The sequence below is a fragment of the Megachile rotundata genome, chromosome 11, assembly GCF_050947335.1.
Source record: "Megachile rotundata isolate GNS110a chromosome 11, iyMegRotu1, whole genome shotgun sequence".
NCBI lineage: Eukaryota > Metazoa > Arthropoda > Insecta > Hymenoptera > Megachilidae > Megachile > Megachile rotundata.
The window spans coordinates 7,754,949-7,776,632 of record NC_134993.1 but is presented as its reverse complement, the minus strand read 5'-3'; the positions used below and the strand labels follow the sequence as shown (position 1 = coordinate 7,776,632).

Here is a 21,684-nt window from a genome sequence, read left to right as displayed (position 1 = left end):
TTCATTAAACTGTGTAATTATCCATTATATATTTTTCATTTTCTGGAGAAACTTGATTGTATCGAAATAGGGAAATAGGAAAATCACTTTGCGTTACAGTAACGAAATAAGAAAATAAGAAAATATGCTACATTATGTTATAGGAATAAGAATATAATATTACAATAGTTATTACATTTACAAATTATTATACATTTTTATTTGAAAATAAAAGTTTGAAAATTGCTAAGTTGGAAGATTTGGAATTTTGGAAGTTTGAAAATTTAAGAATTTAAAAATTAAAATCTGGGAATTTAGGAATTTCAAAAGTACAATATTTAAGCATTTAGATGTGAAAATTTAAGATTTTCAAAATTATAATATTTAATAACTTAAAAGTCTACAATTTTTTATTATATGGATTTAGGAAATTTGACATTCCTGTATTTGTAAATGTCTATACTTCCAATTTTCTATTTTTCTAAGTATCTCAGTTACAAACATTACCAAATATTACCATACTAATACATGTATCTCTACATTTTCCGAAAAGTCCACATTTCCGCACATGCACTCAAAACCCTCAGAAAGATTAATCCGATCAATTACTCCGAATATCCCTATACTCTCCAAAAGGTCCATACTTCACTACATGCACCCAATATCCTCAAAAAAATTAATCAGATCAATTATTCCAAGTCGAATCCCAACAATCATCACACCACCTAATTCTCCTTCTCTTAACGAAATAAATCTCATCGCCCGTCTCACATAACGCAACACGCGATATGATAAACGAGACAGCGGTCTTCTATGGAAAAAAATCGCTTCAATTCTTTGCACTGATTACCTCATCCAAAATCTATGGTTCTAACAGATAATTTCTTTTGTAGTTCGATGGGGACGACGTTTACTTAACCGATGCCGAGGAGTTAGAGGGTTCAGGATATGTTAACGAAAATATGACTGACGTGAGTTACGTGATGAAAATACATTCCGCTGAAAAGTTACTAATCATGTGTGGTGGTGCTACTAATTAGCCGTTTCATAACCTAGTACGTACTTAACCCAATCGGATTAACGCAGCTTCCGCTATAAATACGATGAATAATTTATTATGAGAAATATATCGAATAACTTTGATTTTGAAATATTTTAGAGAAGCTGAGCAGCTTTATATCTGGTCTTTGTTTATTAAAAAGTTACTGTAGAAATTAAACCATAAAATTAAATTGATTGCAGTTTTAAAGAATGATTAATTTTTTTATGTACATAGTTTTTGTTATATCGCAAAATTTTCTTATATCTTTCATTTCTTTAATTTTTTTTATGATTTATTTGTTGTATTATGAAGAGAAGTAACAAATGCTTTTTAACACTTGATGAGTAATTGTTTATTTAATATTTGTCAAGAATTTTTTAATTTTTTGTATATACAGCGTAAATTGTAAGCTTTTTTAATACTAATATATCTGCAGTGCGTAATAACATTTTGTCTTTTGTTTGATAAAAATTCACTAATAATCTAATTTTAATCTTTTTATTCCTTCATCTAGCTATTTCACATCGTTTTGACTGTTATTACATTTGTAATAAATATTTTTTACGTTATATTTACTGCATTTAACACATACAATGTAAAGTGTCTGATTACAATTTGAATAGAACTGAGTTACGCGCCAATACAGCGCCATCTTAAATAACGGCGTGAAACATTTAGTTGACGTGTAATTATAATTTATTCAATAATATTCTTTGAGATTTCAAAAACTAGAGTACCAGTCATGGTAGTATACCTTCGATACTCAATAATTAACAGGACTATTTATAAATAAACGCAAATATTGTTTATTTTTTTATTTGTTGTGCCACAAAAAGAGTCCTACATATTTTCTGACGCTTCGTTAATATGTAAATATGATTTATTCAGTATTATTCTTTAAATTCATACTAGATCATACTAGAATACTTCTAATACTTAATAGTCGACATAATTATTCATAAATTAAACCATTGCAAATACAAATATTATTTATTTCTTTACTTGTTATATCATAGAGAAAAGTTCCAACTTTTTGATGTTTCTTTGACGTGTAACTACAATTTATTTAATATTCCTCAAGATTCAAAAAAGGTGAAGTATCAAACATACTAAAATATCTTCAATACTAAATTATCAACATAGAATTATTTATAAATTAACCCATTGCGAATACAGATATTATTTACTTCATTTGTTGTACTGCAAAGAGCAGTTCATAAAATCATAACCCCATCTTTATTTTCTTACAATTTGAATGCAAAAAGGAACTGAAACTAATTTATAGGTTATATTTCCTTATGAACAGAAATAAAAAAACAACTCCTTTTAATTCATTATTAAAATACATAATTAATACATCACTTCATGTGGAGATGCAGATGTCGATAAAAGTAATAATACATTCTTCAATCTTCCTTTATCAATAACTTTTCAATAAACAATAACGAATGAAGTTGTGAGAATGTTTTTTATAATGAATTTCAAGGTCATGGTCACTGAATTGATATTCGATATATTTTATCTACACTGTCGTTGACTGAAATTGAATTTCAAGCTCGACTGAAAAGAGATGCCGGAGGGAAAAAGTCTGATGATCCAGCGCACGTTCCGCGTGATTGCTTGTTACTTTGTAATTGTTATTAACTTTGTAACTACTAACAATACCGACGCCTGTAACGACCACTTTACAACGTTCGTCGGCGAGCTTTTTTCTGCCCACAGAAAGCAAATGCTTTCATTTTCACGCTGCTCAATTGCACAACTTCTGATAACAAAAGATTATTACAAAGAACTTTATTAAATTTGTCGTTCTTGTCATCGAGTTAATAATTTTACTATTTTATATTCTCTTCTTTAAATTCTTATTTTATGGAGCTTTTATGCATAAATTAGGGATATTTGCAAAAATACAGTTTTTGTATAACATCTTTAATAAAACAGTTATTATTTTGTATTTGGCCAGGTAAATATGCCTATTAACGATTTATTTTATTTAATTAAAATGTTTACTTTACTGAGTTTACTTTATTTAATTAAAAATGTCAAAATATTGAAGTTACAATTATTTTTAATTTTTTCACAAATCAACTATTAATTTATTCAGTTATATTAATTAAATAAGTACCAATATAAATTCTTATAAACGAATAACTTGCAACATTAAACCGATGAAGTTAATTACATTAATTTTTGCATAATTAACATTTATAATTAACAAGAATTACACACCAAAATATGCAAATAAAAATTATTTTCAAACAGATATCGGTTTTGAAAAGAGGTTCCGGTTTCAAAGCCATGAACAGGTGAAATCGTAGATGGACTCGTTCAGAAAGCAATAGAAATTGAAGTATTTCTATTGAAATAAATTCAAATGCGTATACTCCACACACGCCGTATAATTTTTGCTGCTATTTCTCTGAAAGTAAAATGTCTTTGACAAATGGATGTCATTTCAGTAAAGCTAAAATGAAAAAGTAATGTGCACATATTCCAATTTCAAGTATAATCGTAATGTTGGACCAATGATCGTGGGAGTCGAGGTCCTTATAAAATCAATCAATCAATCGTAACGTACAAATTTGTCTCATTCTAATTATGTCATTTTTCATATTTATATTTAATATAATTTTAAATGATTTTATATTATATTTTGTTATATTTATATTATATTTTATATCACTTTAATACACAACACCTCACCAATAAGATTAACAAATTGAAACCTATACACTCTCAATAAAAAAAAATATTTTCAAACAAAATATCAATTCACAAATTTTCCACATTTTTCGATTTCTCCATTGATCCCAGCAGCAATTTTTACTCCTCTAAGTCCACCAATTAAACTCTTCTCCAAGAATAAATATTCTCACAAACTTTCATCATTTTAAACGTTCCTATGTTATCATTATATCAATTAATCTGAAATTTCATATCTTACGCGCGTTCAATAGGATTCACAACCGGATTATTAGATCTGGAAGCTGTAACGGTGGATTTGGTCGACAGGTGGTGTTATGGGTAATCAATTATTAACACCTTGATTGCCACAGTGAAAACAGCCGTACGTGCTACGACATTCTGCAGTTGCAATTATGTGTTCAGAATACGATCGTTTCAATTTTCCCTTTAAACCGAGCGCCTGTTTCCTTGGGTAATTACCCTATCAGCCGCGGGCAATTTTTTCAATTTCCGTATGAAAACGTGGACCAATTTTGGTCGTGTTTTGATTCGTTATAAGAATTATATGAACCTTTAGCATCATATTGCGGTATGTATGTAGAGATGTCGATCTAAAGTACTATGCCTCCACTGTGGCTTCCAGCCTTACATTTCGGCAAATAAGAATAACAATAACAACTGCTGAACGCAATTCACACTATCTCATTCACTCTTAAGACGTTTGCCGACTGTTATTGTTTTTGGCCTAATTAGCCTAATTTCTATTCTGACCAATTGAAACCGTGGTCCTTCCAAACACCTGGGGTAGCCTCCTACGCCCCAATTCCTGGGTTGACTATGGTATGTACTGTAGGCAATCCTGCTACTGGCGCGTAGAAGGGTAAGGCAGGTTTAATCTCTTATGCACAACGCACCACTATAGTGGCTTTCACGAATGTTATCGTAGATTACACAGCGCCATTATAGTCACTCACTCTACTGGTTCACACGCTTAATTTCCAAATGTAAAATTGGAATTTTCTAAATTCTCAAATCTAAATTTCTAAACTTCCAAATTCCCAAATTCTGTAATCCAAATTTCTAAATTTCTAAATTTCTAAATTTCTAAATTTCTGAATTTCTAAATTTCTAAATTTCTAAATTTCTAAATTTCTAAATTTCTAAATTTCTAAATTTCTAAATTTCTAAATTGTCAAATTTGAGTTTTACAACCTTGCAACTTAGTACGAATTTTAATATTAAGTTTAACATTAATTAATTTTACAAATTTGTTCTATCACAAACCATCTATGTTTTTATCAGACCATCATCCCAGTTTTACAAAAGTACATATTATTAATACTTACGTTTCATTGTTTCTACTTGTATTTATAGTTTTGCATCTAATAAATGCATGACTGGCAGAAATACCAGTCATGTCATGAAATAACGTCACGATCCACAGATTTGCTCGTCGATAATGACTATATATTATAAATACATGGTGCAACTGGATGTTATAAATTATCTATCATATCTTTACTTAGGTAAATATGGTAGTATAGTTCTTATCTTCGATCTTGCTGCATTAGAACGCTTTTTATCATCATATATGCTATATAATTACAAATTTTATTTCTTCTTTAATGACCGATATTCTGACTTAAGTTAAATGAACCAGAATAATAACAGTGTAACCAACATACATGGTATCCCAGTTTTTTACCGGCAAGGTTCACCAAAATATTCCATACGCAAAACTAAGAAAAACATGTCACATTAACATTGTATCAGAACAACTTAATTTTTCGACGGTGAATACGCACAGTTTATTTCAATTATTATAACAACGTATTATGATTCAGTCTGCGAGTGATAGACATCAATATTACAACCAAATGCCGAAATACTTGCTCACGCAATGAAAGTCTTTGCAAAATACAAGTAAAGTCCGTAATGACAACAAGTATGTCCCGTAGTGACAAGTTATAAGTGAAGCCTCGTAACAACAAATATAAAGAATGAAACGCGTAGCAACAAATATAAGAGAATGAAGCCGCGGGCCCGGTGCCCTCGCTTATTTTATACGTTTCACTCCCCTACGACGTCTCCTAGCAACCACCCGATTTTTTCGAAATCTGCCACGTGCCCTCCGTCGACCTTGGCTTCGCGGTCATCCCTCTACGACCGATCCTCGCGATGCCGCCCGCCCTTTGCGGCCGAGCCGCCGCGCGCCGATACCGATGTCGCGCCGGCACTTGCCGGTACCCGCCGTCAAACGGAGCGGTCCGCGCCTTTGTACTCGTTTCTCGAAAATTACGCATCAGGAGACGTCGCCGAGGAGTGCCTTTCTTTTCTGCCGAAGTACGCACCTGGGTTCGCCGGCATTTCGCGGTGGATCAAATACTTATTAATTGGCATTTTTCTCGGAATTTCAGAGCATGTGCCACGTGCCACTTTTGCCACGTGCCATTGCCACGTGCACCACGCACGTGTACATTTCTTAGAAAAATTAATTATCTATCGTCTTCGAGTGCGACCGATCCCGCAGACAGCTAGCCGGAGCGCAGGGCAAGCAAGCTCGCCCCCACCCGGGTTCTCACCTCTCCCGAGCGGAGTGGCCCTCGGTGTTTTGGTGAGCACCACCACTCCCGGGCGGATTGGTTACCCCCGGTGCTACGATGGTGTTTTTCATGCCGAGACACTCATGGTGTTCGACGAATACGGCCACAGGTTTCCCCGTGCACGTAGGGCTTCGAGGCATGGAAACTCGCCATGCCTGCTGCTTTTGACCAGTCGTCCCCGAAAACCCCGCTAAATTCATTAAATCTTATGTTTATCTTTAAATTCTCATCCCATGCTCTGAAATGCCTCAATTGGCCAGTTCTATCCGTAACAAACATAGAATTTCAAACACTTTATTAAAAAGTTACAAAAGTACATAATGAGTTTGGATTGCTTTTTCGATGCCACGTACAGGCTTTCACAGATACCATCCCCTTGTACGACGATCCGCTATAGTTTCGCGAATGTCATCGTAGATAACGTGGTGCCACTATAGTGGCTCACTCTACTGGCTCACTCGCTCACCGTTTCAATTGAATGATCCTTTTCATATGTTTTGATTCGCACTTTTTGCCTTCAACACGTTTTATAAGAGTATTAAAAAATTCCAGAAAAGTATATTACATGTGAATAAAAGACAACGCTAAGTTTAAGCACCACGGAAGCACCTCGTTGCACTAATAGACGCATATTGGAAACATTTGAAAATTACATATTTTGTAAATTTTCTCTGACTACCTCATCTAAAATCTATGGTTCTAACAGATAATTTGTTTTGTAGTTGTATAAGCACATGAACCTTGACTCAGACGATATCGACGCCATAGGAGGTTCAGGATATGTTGACGAAAATGTGACCGACGTAAGTTACATGATAAAAATGTATTGCACTGAAATGTTACTAATAATAATCTTGTGTGGTGGTGCTTCTAATTAGCGGTTTCATAACCTGATACGGGTTTAACCCAATCGGATTAACGCAGCTTCCAGTATAAATAATACGGTGAATAATTATTTTTGTATAAAAGATATTTTGAGTAGAGAACTTTACTTTGATCTTGAAATATTTTATAAAGATTACTCTTCTGAGCAACTTTTTCTAAAAATTTAATATTTGGAAATGGATTTTAAAAATTTGGAAACTTGAAAATTGCAAAATTGGTAAATTGGCAAATTAAAAATTTCAGTGTGAAATTTCAAAACAGTGTATAGTTAAATGTACACTATTATATACAATACTTGCTTTCAAGATACTCTCATAACTACTAATCCATTGAAAGACATAAAAACAAAAAAAGTCACATAAAATAGAAATATCGCGTTTTATTACTTCTGCAAAATCAGTTCTGTTCGGAATTCAGCGAAGCGGAATTAAACGAACGTTTCATCTCTTTATTAAATTTAATCGTCAAAAGATTTAATAGAGCGACCAAGTTTGGGAAACGGGTGTCGTAGCACCGTGTGCGTCCAACTTCCTTTGGATTAAGATGAACTCTATAATGAGGATGAAAAGGCTTGAAGCTTTCTGAGAAACGAAGCATTTTGGGCGCTAATGCAATATCCCATCAGAATTTCCAAGATTATTCTCGTAGTATTCGTCAGATTATCTCTATAAAACGATTTCTGTGTTCTTACGCATATGTTCAACGGCTTACCAGAAATTTTTTGCGAACTATGACATTTACGTAGTATTTTTATAATTGGGTGATGATGAAGCGTGCTAACCCTAGAACTGGTGTTATCACGATTTATCAATATAAATATTATTTTGAAGCTTGCAGTTTTTAAGTAATTACAGTTCCTTAGCGTTAATTGAAACTATACTTTTAACTAACTGGTAAAATTTGATCGGTATTTGATCATTTCTATTGGTTTCTGTCACTTTAGAACTATCGACAGTTGAGATTCCAAAGGCAGTCGATGACTGGTAAAAAGTAATAAGGGAATATTTTTATATTTGTTTACTGTCTTTCAAAAAAAATCCATGTTATGGAATTATAACTACATGACAACTGTAATAACTGTAATAATGTAATTAGAACCCTATTTTTCCCCAATTGACGGTAAATTCATTTTCATGACGTATATTTTCATTTTCATCTTCAGAATTTGAACACAAGCACTTTTACGCAAATTTTAAATATTTATTTACTTTCCGAAGACGGATGTTTTCTTTGTTTATAATATTACTGTAAGGTCCAATTTCATTTTCTTCTAATTCGCTTTCCTCGTGTTCAATTCACCATCCTCAGAACGATCCATATATTCTTCACTTTTAGCAATAATTCAGTGATTTTCAATCTTTCAGCTATTTTTAGGGCTCGCCGGTTATATGAAAAAGAATTAGGTTCTATTCTAACGACCATGGTATACAAAATGGCCGCCTGGAACGTAGATGACTACGTTACGTTACATCGCCGCCATGTTTATTGTGTGGCGCCACATAAGACATATGCGATCAAGTTTCATAAGAAAACATCGATAAATCTATCTAAATATCCCATAAACGATTTCGGGTTCAAACAGATTATAGGATACTTTTCCACTTTAAGAAGTACCAGTGAAAATGACTGGTATTGGCATGAGTAGATACAATTTTGACTCCAAATAAATGAAGCGAAAATAAAGTTCATTATACTTTATCCTCAGAAGTCATTATCGTGACAAAAATGTGATAGAGAATAAAAATTTTAAAATGAAATTGTAAAACCAATCTGAGACTCATTTCGACTGGTGTAGTGGTTTTATAGTTAAAAATCGATTGTAAATTGTATGGTCTCTTGTCATTTTGGCGACTGTAATTTCTATGGTTTTATTCTGGTTAATAATCAATTATAACTTCTATGATTTTGTGGTGTTTCAGTAATCAATTATAACTTCTATGGTTTTATACTGTTCTAATCAACTATAATTTCTGGTTTTATTGCATTTTAATACTCAATTACAGTTTCCATGGTCTTACATTTCAGTAATAAATTACAGTTTCTATGCTTTTTCCTTTTGATAATAAATTCTAATTTCTATAGTTTTATTTTAATAATGAATTAAAATTGAATAATAGAAATCAAAATGGCAGTCATACAATTGAGAATCCCTTATATGACAATCCTCATATATGGCACAATACAAATACCATTGTGCCAACTTATGAAAGAATTCCCACCGATAAAATTGATACAATTCAACAGTCTCAAATATCCCGCGCTATAAATTTATTACAAGATGGCGGCAAACATAAAATCGCCATATTTCGGCTCGTTTCACGCAACGATCGCTGAAAGCCGTAACAATTTCCCGTTAAACGCCGCGAATTCAATTGAACGAACTGAAAACGTGGAATCAAATTATCCGAATGAAATTAACAAGAAACAAATCAATAGGAAAGCAGGTTCATTAAAGCGCTATTGCCTCGGAGGTGTTTCCTTAACGTCACGGTCCTCAATCTACGTTACTCCGCTGGCAAATGAATAGAGTGCAAGAAATTGGATGATTTACTGTGAAATTTACAGAGGAGAGAGACTCATGGAATTGAGAGTGTTAAAAAGGAACGCGAAGAAAGAGAGATGGAGGAAAAAGAAAAGTGGATAGAGAAGAAGACAAATATAGGAAGAGGGGAAAAAGTGATAGAAAGATCGAAGAGGAACTTTGGCTTTTGCCACCTAACCGTCTCGTTGGCAATTAGACGGAAAGATCCAAGTTTCGTAGGAATTAAGCTTACCAAGTAGAATTAACTTTGATTTGTCCTGCTGGTCACATAGTAGAATGCTTGAAAGATTTCGATCTTCGAATGCTGGTAAAAGGATTTTCGTTAAAAGGATCCTTTGACCTGATACGATGGCCTTTCAAAGTGAATTACTTTAATTTTGAAGATGATAGTAGTCGACACTTTATTACCTTGGTTTGTAATTAGTTATGAAAAGGAAGGGTTTTTTAAGAAGATCTGTTATATGTGATTTGCGATAGGGTTTGAATGTAGTATATTTTATGAATAGTATGTTTCATTAACACGGTATACTTTATCGCAACACTGCAGTAACACTGTATTTCTTCTATATAGGTTATACAGTTATATTTTAGTTTATTCTGTTCGACTTTTCAAATTTTCAAATTTATTTATTTTTTAATATTTAAATTTTCAGATTTGTAAATCTTTAAACTATCAAATTTACAAATTTTGCTTAGAAATTTTCACAGCACAAGTTTTTAGAATTTTTAAATTTTCATAGTTTCAAATTTTCAAGCTTCCAAATCCCCGAATTCCAAAATTACAAAACTTCCAAATTTCAGTTTTCTGAAATTTTCAAATTTCCAAATGTTCTAATTGTTCAAATTCTCAAATTTCCAAAATTCCAACTTACAAAATTACTGTATCACCACATACATAAATTTCAAAATCAAATGTCTAAATTTTGATATTTGGAATTCTGAAAATTCCTAAGTACACAAGTTTAAAAACTTGAAACTTTCAAAACTTGTTTGAAGTTTAAATGATTTGAAAACGATTTCCAGAAACATATCCAGTATAAAAAATTCATCCATGACATAAAAAATTAATTCTACTTAACGCAACACATTCTTCTATAAAAATAAACGATAATGACATCCGCTACATTAAGACCTAACAATAAAAGGAAATACTCATCGTTCCCTGCAAACGAAAGCAATGCTCACTGATTCGATCAACAGAAAATACAAATTCAATCGATAGAACTTAATCCTTTTAGTTTCGGCCGAAAGAACAGTACTCAAACAAAGAATACCAAACTGACTTAATGTAATGTAATTAAGAGGAACAGAAAATGATGAAAATAATTCAAAATTCAGAAGGGAATATGTTCCTAAATAAATAGAAGAATGTATGCCAACTGTATTTCAATATTTGGTTAAAAATCGCTAAAAAAAAATTTGTATACTATATTTATAGGGGATACTTTTGTAGTGTACTGCTTGTACAGCGTACTACTTTTATATAGCATATTGATTGTACAGTATATTACTTTTATATGGCATACTACTTGTATAGCATATTACCTATACATACAGTTTCTGGCCATCGATTAAGACCACGTGAAATTTCACTTTTATCGGTATAATTATGTCATACATGGAAAATCTTAGGGCATAAATTATTACTAAATACGTTGATAATGATATATACATAGCAATTTGTTATCGTGATAATAAATTGTGTGATGAGCGACTAAGGGCCGTGCGAGCGTTTACGTTAGGCTCGAGTATCGATAGCGCTAGAGGTGAAATTTGAATGCCACAGAAAATATCTGCCTATTCAAAAGACTAGTTTACAACTCTCCAACCACATTATCCGAGTTAAAAAGAATTACAGATATTTGGGAAAATAATGAAGATATAAAGCATATGATCAATGTATACAGAGCATGTCCGATATTAGCTGTGTCCAAAGCAAAGGGTGGAAATACAAGATATTAACATGTGTTAATGTTATTTATAGTAGTATTGTATCATGGTAGCTTATAAATTATATAATTAGAATTTAAACACGCCTTTTAATTTTACGGAAAACGTGAAAAATGTTGGAAATTTGTAGTGGTAATTCGGTGCCCAGGGACTGTACTTAATAGGCAGTGAAAAGAGGTTATGTTGACGTTATGTTAGCTATCTTTAAACAGAATGGCTCCATATGATTTAAAATGGATGCCCTCAAACATTGATATTGACTAGTATTTTTGCTATTATTTTTGTGTTTGATATTAACCCTTAACGGTCGTAAGTCACCTCTCACGTGACAACAGTACTTTGTCGCTGCGGTCGCACGTCACGTGGGAGGTGACAACGAGCAAACCAGTCAAAATTTGCGTTTTATGAAATGCGGGCACGATTGACTTGTGAGTTAAGCATCAGTAACGGAGCAATTGACATCTTCACTGACATATCACTGCCTTTTGTACTCAAATTTCGAAATATTGAGCCCAAAAATGAATAAAGAAAATTGTAGAAATTTCGATAGTAAAGATAACAGTGAAAATTTCGAAAGCAGTTCTGAAAGTGATGTTCATTCTAGTGATGAGACTAGCAGTCCGATCATATTGCATCATAAGAAAAGAAAAGTTATGCCCATAAAATATTCAAGTGACGAAGATACCAGCTACAACCTAGTGAGAATCACGTATGAAAAGCTAGCGACCGATAAGGGTTAACACGTGTTAATGTACGGTAGTAGTATGATAGTAGCTAATAACTTATATAATTACAATTTGAACAGGCCAATTTTACGGAAAACAAATTCTGGAAATTTATAGTGGTCCTAATTCAATATCCATTGACTGCATAATAAGAATTACTAACATCAAAACACAAAACTACGCCATCACATACGTAGCGATCGTCGTTCAGTCTTGCAAGAGTTAATTAGTGATCCCTTTTTTTCGGGTTTTCTGACACGATTACTCGATAATGCCTGTTGTAACCGAACCGTCCAAGAAATTCGTTCGTGCTCGGTATCCTCGGTAGCTGTGAGATAGTGGTATGAGGCATCCCAGAGAATTTATTTCATCCGTAAAATCCTACTTCGAAGAAACGCTACTGAAACGGAATGGCGGTAGAGATACAAAGATGCAGCCGTGCATAATGGAGCTGATCAGGATGTACGTATACCGGGTGAACGAATTCAATAGAACGGTCTGCGGTTGTTCTCGTCCTGCACGGTACAGCCAACAGCAAATCTGTTCTCCCAGGAAAATATCGCAAGCTAGAGTGAACGGGTCTACTTGTCCACTTCTAAGGTTATTTGAACATGTTACCCAATTTTTTACTGTATATTATTTTTTTATATGTATTATTTAATTTTTTAAGGTGGAAATTTAGAATGGGGATGTAAAGTCTGAGAGATCTTGTAATAGGGATTCGGAGATGTAGGAACTTTTGGAGAATTGTAGATTTAGAGAATTGTAGATGGTGAGATGTTCAAATCTAAGGATTTTCGAATCTTTTGATTATAATAGATTTACAAATCCAGGAATTTAGAAATTTTAAATTTCGGGATTGAGATTTAGATATTTGAAAATTTTGAGAATTTCAAATTTAGGAATTTTTAGATTTTTGTATCTAGATACTTGAAATTTAGATCTAGCAATATGGGAACTGAGATTTTAGGAATCTAAAACTTGAATAATCCTAAAATTTGTAATACCAGATAGAAATTTGAGAATGTGGAAATTTGAAAATTTAAAATAGAAAAATGTAGACGCATGAAAATAGGAAAACTTGTAAACCGAAGGATTTTAAAGTTTACATACGTTTCGTTGTCTAAAGGAAACGTACGTTGCACTCGAGTGTACTACGTGTTATTGCGATCGAGCATCGGTTTTACGTGGGTTGCAGCTTCAATGCAGTTGCACCGTGCATACATGTCTTTGTGCACTGATGAAACAGTACCTCTTATACCCACACTCCTATTTCACCGTTCTAATTCTGGTATTAATGATCATTGATTCGATCTACTTTTCCTGTGTTTCCTCCCCTACCCGCTTTTAATTGGAATTGGACTGCGGAGAGTGTATTGAGAGTAGTTTATGGAATTTTAGAGCAGCCATTTTTGGGCTTTGTTGGCACAGCAGCAATTATACAGCGTACGCGGCTCTAGAACAGATAGCTGGCTTTTCTTTGGTTATATGTAGCAGAAAGTGCAGGAAATTACGAATAAAAGTACTTTTTTGGTAGATGTATATTAACACTAGATTTACAGAACTCGTCAAAATGGCGGATCATAGATCTCTTATATTAAATGACAAAACATAAGAAATTTTTGTAATAATTTATGTCTTTCATTAAGCTAAAGAATCAATGTCTTAGGCAGTTTACATATCATCTCGGATTTATTTATTTTTCAAAATTAGAAATTAGAAAAATTACAGAAATGTATTTTGTATTTTGAAATTGAAAAATTGTAATATTTAAAAATTTAGAAATCAGAAAATATGCAAATTGCGAAATTTAGAAATTGGAAAAATGAGGAACTGAAAAATTGAAAATTTAGAAATTTTGAATTGGGACTTATAAATTTAAAATTTGAAAATTAATAAATTTATGAATATAACCTCAACAATTATAACACATTTAAAATAAATGCATCGTATAGCAAATAATGAATCCATAATATTACAAATAATCTCTATTTCAGTCGCAACAAAAATATAACAAAAATTTTAAGCTTGGAATTCGAGAATCTCATTTCCTCGTATAAATACTAAGTTTGTACTTGTTACTTCACGTGGCTTATTTCTACATAGTTACTTAAAGTATAAATACCCTGCACATTGAAATATTTAGCTAACAAACACTGTACAACATGTATACCCTCCACTATGTAAATGTTTACATGCGTGTATCTACGTATATGTGCATGTACACTGCCGGCACGAAATGTAAATCTGACTTCCTGTGTACGCAAAAAGACGTGATTACTAATTAAACAGAAACATGTCTGAAAAGCCTATTAATCATTCTACCTGGGTGTTCGAACTTATTATTATACATCGTGGAACATTAGTTTAAACGTTAACTTACGAATTTATTCTGTATACATATATGAATGATATGAAATTTGAAACAAAATAAAGATGAATTTGTGATAGTCTAAATTGAAGAATTATTAAATTACAATAACTTGTAATATTCTAAATTTTTTAAAATATTAAAAATAACTTATTTCAAAGTCTGAAAATAGTTGAATGATATTATAGTATATTTAAAAATGATTAAATTAGAATAATCTATGTTATTTTATATTTAAGAATTATTAAATTACAATTGATTATATTATTTTAAATTTAGGAATTATTAAAGCAAAGTAAGGTACATTATTTTAAATTTAAAAATTATTAAGTTGTTTTAAGTTTAACCATTGTTAAATTATAATAATTTACAATATTCTAAATTTTGTAAAATATTAGAAATATCTTGTTATTTCACAGTTTAAAAATTGTTAAATTTCAGTGAGTTGTATCATTCATTTAAGCATTCTTAAATTATTATAATCTATATTATATTATATTTATTATTAATTAATAAATTATTAAATTACAATAACTTGTGTTATTTTAAGGTCAAAAATTATTAAATTACAATAACCTATATTATTTTAAATTTAAGGATTACTGAATTACAATAAGCTATACTATTTCAAATTTAAAAATTATTAAATTACAATAATCAATATTATTTTATATTGAAGAGTAATTAATTTACAACAAATTACATTATTTTGAATTAAAAAATTCTTGAATTATAATAATCTATATTATTTTAAATTTATGAATTATTAAAATTTTTACAATAATTGCAAATAGCAAATTTTGCATTAAATTTCAGCTTTGGAAAATTTTAGTTTATAATTTTTTACAAATTTAATTTTCAGATAATACATTCCCAAATTACAAAAATATAAATTATTATTATTAAACTTTTAAGTTGAAAGTACAAAAATGAAACAAAATTGAAAATTTTAAATATTGGAAACTTAAATTTTCGGCGCTTTTAAATGTCTAAATAATTTTATTTATTTATCTCTAAAATGAGTTATTAGATAAAAAATAATACTCATCAGGATAATATTGAAAAACAATATTTTTCTGTCTTTTGCTAAATTAAAATTTAAGATAATTTTTGCTATTTTAACATGCTTTAAAGTATGAAAAACTAAAAAAAATATTAAAATATAAAAAATTAAAAAAAAACGCTAAAACATGAGAAACTAATAAACGTATAAAAACATGAAAAACTAGCAAAAATATTGAAACACGAAAAAAGTAATAAAAGTACAAAAACACGAGAAACTTTTAAAAGTATTAAAATCAACATTGTGAAGTGTGATATTACAAACACTTTCAAATATCTTTGTTTGAATCTCGAACGTCCTGTATTCTTCCGTTTCTGTTTTATCATATCAAACATAAAGAGAAGCTCGATCCTGATTAAGCAAACAACAGAGCAGATTGTGAACGAAAAAAAAGGCAAACAATCGAATTTCGGTGTCGTTGCACTCGCGATATAAAAATATCATATAAAATTGTTGACCCAGTTTAATATCGCTAGGAGGTGTCACTTAAACGAGTTTAGAAATCGTAAACGCAAGGATATTCTTGCATTATATTTCCCATGGGGGCCAAAATCCACAGGACGCCCTACACATTGGTGTAACCATTCCACCGTGGCTGTATACTATTTTCCAGTTTATGCAATTCCGTGTGTACACGTAGCGAGCAATTTCGAGACGAAAATAGATATCAAAAAATTATTCTGACATGGAACATGAATTATAAAAATAGACAAGGGAAAATGAGGTACTTGAAGCGAATGCAGTGGGAAGAAAATTCAACACATATTTTTTAAAGAAGTAAAACTGCAATAGGAAAATTTAATGTTCTAATACTGCATGAAAATGGCGATATATGGAGGGAGATTTGAATGCATTCAAAATTATGTTGTATGCAATATTTAAGATAATTTCTTTATGAATTTATTTATAAATTACTTTATGTAGGTAACAAATAATAAAGGAATAATGAATTATATTAAACTACACTGCTCAAAAGAAATATGGCATAGAAAAATTTTAGGCAAAAATTGGCCAAACTCGACTGATGATAACTCCGTGAAAAATCATCGCAAAGTTATGCTCTTTTTTTTAAATTAAAGCTTGAGATCTCTACTTTAAGACCCTGTAGTTTGATTTTAGATTTGATGCATCCCTACCACAATAACACCGTAAATGTGAGGTCATGTTTGCAATATTGAAAATTACAAAGTTTGACGAAATGCATGGACTTGCCACATTTTTTTGGGGCGATACTGTTTACAGCAGCATAAAGTACAAACCTTTATCTTTAATTTCCAGTATGTGAAAAACCGCTACCATTTTTTTCTGCAAAGATACAGAACTTTAAAGAAACCCTTGCATTTATGGCATATACCGCCGCCATTAGCATTACCCGATGTGCAGGTCGGAGAGGTTGCTGGACAGATTTTGGACATTATATGGCTCTGACAGGAGCCTTTTCTGTGTGTATTTGTGTGTGAGAATCTGTGTGTGTGTATGAATTATCGTCGAGAAGCCTCGTTGAGAATCATTCTCGAATTTTGCAGTCCCAATTCAATTTGATTGCTTCCATATTCTGCAGTAAGTCCAAATTTGAACCCTATAGAAATTTAACAAGACAACCTACCAATCTGTAAGATCTATCGCAAGTCTTAACTGAAATTTGGAATGACATTCCACAGGAAGAAATTAGGGCTTGCATTAACATGAGTAATCGACTGCAAGGGATAATTCAACAACGCGGTGGAAACACGCGTTATTAGAATTCAAACATACAGACACACAGATACTCACACACAAATACACACAAAGAAAGGCTCTTGTCAGAGGCATATGATGCGCAAAATCTGTCCAGCAACCTCTCCGAGGTGCATATCGGGTAATGCTAATGCCGGCGGTATATGCCATAAATGCAAGGGTTTCTTTAAAGTTCTGTATCTTTGCAGAAAAAAATGGTAGCGGTTTTTCACATACTGGAAATTAAAGATAAAGGTTTGTACTTTATGCTGCTGTAAACAGTATCGCCCCAAAAAAATGTGGCAAGTCCATGCATTTCGTCAAACTTTGTAATTTTCAATATTGCAAACATGACCTCACATTTACGGTGTTATTGTGGTAGGGATGCATCAAATCTAAAATCAAACAACAGGGTCTTAAAGTAGAGATCTCAAGCTTTAATTTAAAAAAAAGAGCATAACTTTGCGATGATTTTTCACGGAGTTATCATCAGTCAAATTTGGCCAATTTTTGCCTAAATTTTTTCTATGCCATATTTCTTTTGAGCAGTGTATAAATAGTACAAACATTAATTTGTTTCTATAGTAAACGATCATTATGAAACCTAACGTCTTTGAATAAGCGAAATTGACTATACTTAATAAATGAGTAATAGTTATAACCTATGAAACCTAACCTAACCTATAAAATAGATTAGATAAACTTATAAAATATGATCACACATCAGATAATATGGTAATATTGTCATAGTGTATAACAATATTCTCAAACATCTTTGAATAAGCGAAATTGACTATACTTAATAAGTAAGTAATAGTTATAACCTATAAAACCTAACCTAACCTATAAAATAAAGTTAACCTATAAAGTGTGACTGAATATGGTAATATTATTATACTCTATAATGATATTCTCAAATATTTTTTCATACGCATAATTGACTGAACTTAATTAAATAGTTATAACCTGCAAAACCTAACTTAACCTATAAAATAGTTATAACTTGTACAGTATGATCGATATCGCATAATGTGGTAATATCATAGACTGATATTCCGAAATATCTTTGAACAAGCATAACAGACTACGCTCAAAATCCTCTAGATTATCGTAGTGCAGCTCGTTAGCACACGCGGTAAAGTCAATATCGCAATAGTGTAATATGTCAGCCAGAAAATCAACGATAAATAATTACCAAAGAACAGTTTGGCTCCATAAATCTGCGTCATTACTAATAATTATTGGAAAGCATTTAGGGCAAATATGTGCTAACCATTCCACCTGATTTAACCGAAAGTTCATTAATCACGAACGTTCGGGCGATATTGTTCATTCTTCGAGAGGGCGAAAAAAATTCGACCGAAAAAGTTGGTTCTTCGATATCGGACGCTCTAATTATTTTGAAGTCGAAGTGCTTCACGTTTTTGAAGTAATTAGGGAAAATATAGGTTAATGTACGAACTCCGCTATATGTAATTTCATTTAGGATTCTTCGATTACATAATCATGCTTTACAAAATTTTTATTGACGCTATTAAAAATTCAAATTTAAAAACTTAATTACCAGATTCTTATCTTCTCATGTTTGAAGATTTATAAGTACGAAAATGTGAGATTTTTTAATTTCTGTGCCCCTAAATTTCTTAAATTTCAATTTTGGTAATTTTTAATTTCCAAGTTTGTAAATTTGTAGACATGAAAATACAAATACCTGATAACATTTCTATATTTCTATTATCTACGATTTTTAGTCGCTAAATAAAGCTTGATTGAAACTTGAGAAATCTGAAAATTTAAAAATGTGGAAATTTTAGAAAAATAATTAATTTCTATATTTTCTTTCCAATTTCAATTCTAATTTTTACATTTTCAGATTTCCAAATTTGGTCTGATTTCTAAATTTAAAAAATCAATGTACAATTCCAACTCATGTCTCTTTTACAAGCATTTTATTTGACCATATCGAATAGAAATCAATATACTGTCAAATTTTTTACATTCATACTATCAGTTCATCACAAGGTATATTGCAACAAAAATAACAATTCAATACTTGAATTTTCAATATTGTACTAATATTAACCATATCAAACATTCTCTCAATTTCAAAAGCTTTTGACCATACATCGTTATTAGACTTAAATGCTAAAATATTAAAGCTTCATTATCGATCTTACAAGGTTCCCGTCTATTACCATACACTATTTTTTCGCGAACGGTGCGCAATATTAATCACGCATTTCCTGAAAATTCGTCAAGAATGGAATGATTTCTTTGCTTTTTTCGCTCACAAATAAATCGTATTTGGCGTGAAGCGCAATCAATCACATCCATAAGCGATGAAACTCCCACGTCGTTCGTTTTCCTTTTTACCTTTCGCCCGTTTCTCCTTTTTTTATCTGTTAGCATATAACGATATATAAATCACGTTTAGTGTTCTTATTCAACGTCCCATTTTACCGTCCGTTTTCAGATCGGACGAGACGATGACGAAGACAGAAGCGAGGAAAGCAATCCACCGCCATTCATCACACCCCCTCCTCCTAATCCGGACTGTGAGTAATCGTAAAGAATTCACGGGTTTATTTAACACTTTGACTGCCGTGTCACCCATGTACAGGTGACACTTAAATTACCATATAAAAAATGTGTTCGTTAATTGAAAATATTTGTATTACACAGTCTGTCTCACAAGAGTATTTCTGTTAATATTTAGGTATCTATCAAAATACCTGTACGGATCTACGCATAAAACGCTAGTATGCTCTTCTTTAGTAAATAGGTCCAATCTCCGCCATTAGCAATAGCTAATAATAGCTATAATAATAGCTGATACACTTTTGGCATACTCGCAACTAATTTTTTAGTGTAGATACTGCAGCGCCCTCCATATCTTCTGAATATGGTGTACAAGTGTCCTTTTGGAGATACGTCGCAGTTTACACTTCATTAGGGACCAGTAATTTTCCACAGGGTTTGCATCAGAAGACTGCGATAGCCAAGGAATGCGATGATGAAGTTTCTTTCCATTGGGTGTAGATACGACTTCGATGTTTACGTCTCGTAATATCTATTGGCCCATTTGATTGAACGTTTCACGGACGTGAAAAATTCCTTTGATACAATTTCACCATTTTTGTGCATTCAAATTATCTGTAAAAACGCACGAAGAAACCGCGTGCTCAAAGCAACCAAACATGCACTTTTATAGGGTGTTTCACAATTCTTTGAACCATCCGTTTTCAATGAATAGACCAAGCACGCCTGATAGGACACTATACCCAAAACGAAGATTTATCAGTGAACATATCACTCCAAGCAAGATTGCCTTTTTCATCAGCTCACGGTAGATGATTTTCGACATGCTTTTTTGAAAGCAACAATGCACTTCGCCACGTGATATCGGCTAAAGGACGTTTTAATGTCGTACAAATGTTTATGCCTTTCTCGGCCAAAAATAGTTGACCTGTTGTAATGCAGGAGTCGGATTTTTTTTGAAAAACCGGAGAATCGTTTTCTCTTCTCGGATATAGGTTTCCATTTTTAAACCCCGATTTGGGAAGTCATCGACATTTTTCATATTTTTATACCGTTTTACTTCTTACCAAACTGTGTCGACTTATGCATATATTTATCAGCACTCGTGAAAGTCAATTTTGGCTCTTGGGTGGCAATATAAGAACACTGCCTCAAAGTGTCTCACGCGATACTCATATCGAAAAGGTCTGTTTTTTTCGATCTCTCAAACGGAACTGAAAAATATTCAACGCGTATTAGAGTATTTGTTAATATTTTTGTTATGTAACCTTCATCAGGTGTCAGATATCGTCGACACGCTCTTGTAGAACAGACTGTACCTAACTGAAAGTACTTGTATTAACTACATACAACTATGAAAAATAAGATATTGTGAAAATAAGATTTCAAAATAAAAATACCCAATGCACTTTTGAACTGCAATATGACAGTCAATGTGTTAATCGTGACTTCTTTTAAAAGTGTTCTGGTCGTTGGCAGCGATACCGTAACGCTATGTCAAATCGAAAATCGTTTCTTTAATAACTAAAAATACCATTACAAGTATCCTTTGTAAGAAACGTACGATTGAATTCTCAAAGGATTT

General features: G+C 31.9%; 1 protein-coding gene and 1 long non-coding RNA gene across 9 annotated transcripts in view; one reads left to right on the top strand and one right to left on the bottom strand.

Moving 5' to 3' along the window:
• Positions 1–21,684, top strand: part of Mp (collagen XV/XVIII-type protein multiplexin) — a 582,981-nt gene that overhangs the window by 512,527 nt on the left and 48,770 nt on the right. For 6 of the 8 annotated variants that reach the window (XM_076537422.1, XM_076537424.1, XM_076537430.1 and 3 more), the window contains 2 exons: positions 873–950; positions 20,035–20,116. In XM_076537422.1, the coding sequence (XP_076393537.1) occupies positions 873–950; positions 20,035–20,116 (160 nt within the window). The remainder of the gene's footprint in view (positions 1–872; positions 951–20,034; positions 20,117–21,684) is intronic. The other 2 variants (XM_076537426.1, XM_076537429.1) reach the window with 1 other exon arrangement.
• LOC105663150 (uncharacterized) overlaps positions 1–21,684 on the bottom strand; it is a 34,894-nt gene that overhangs the window by 9,278 nt on the left and 3,932 nt on the right. The window lies entirely within an intron of this gene.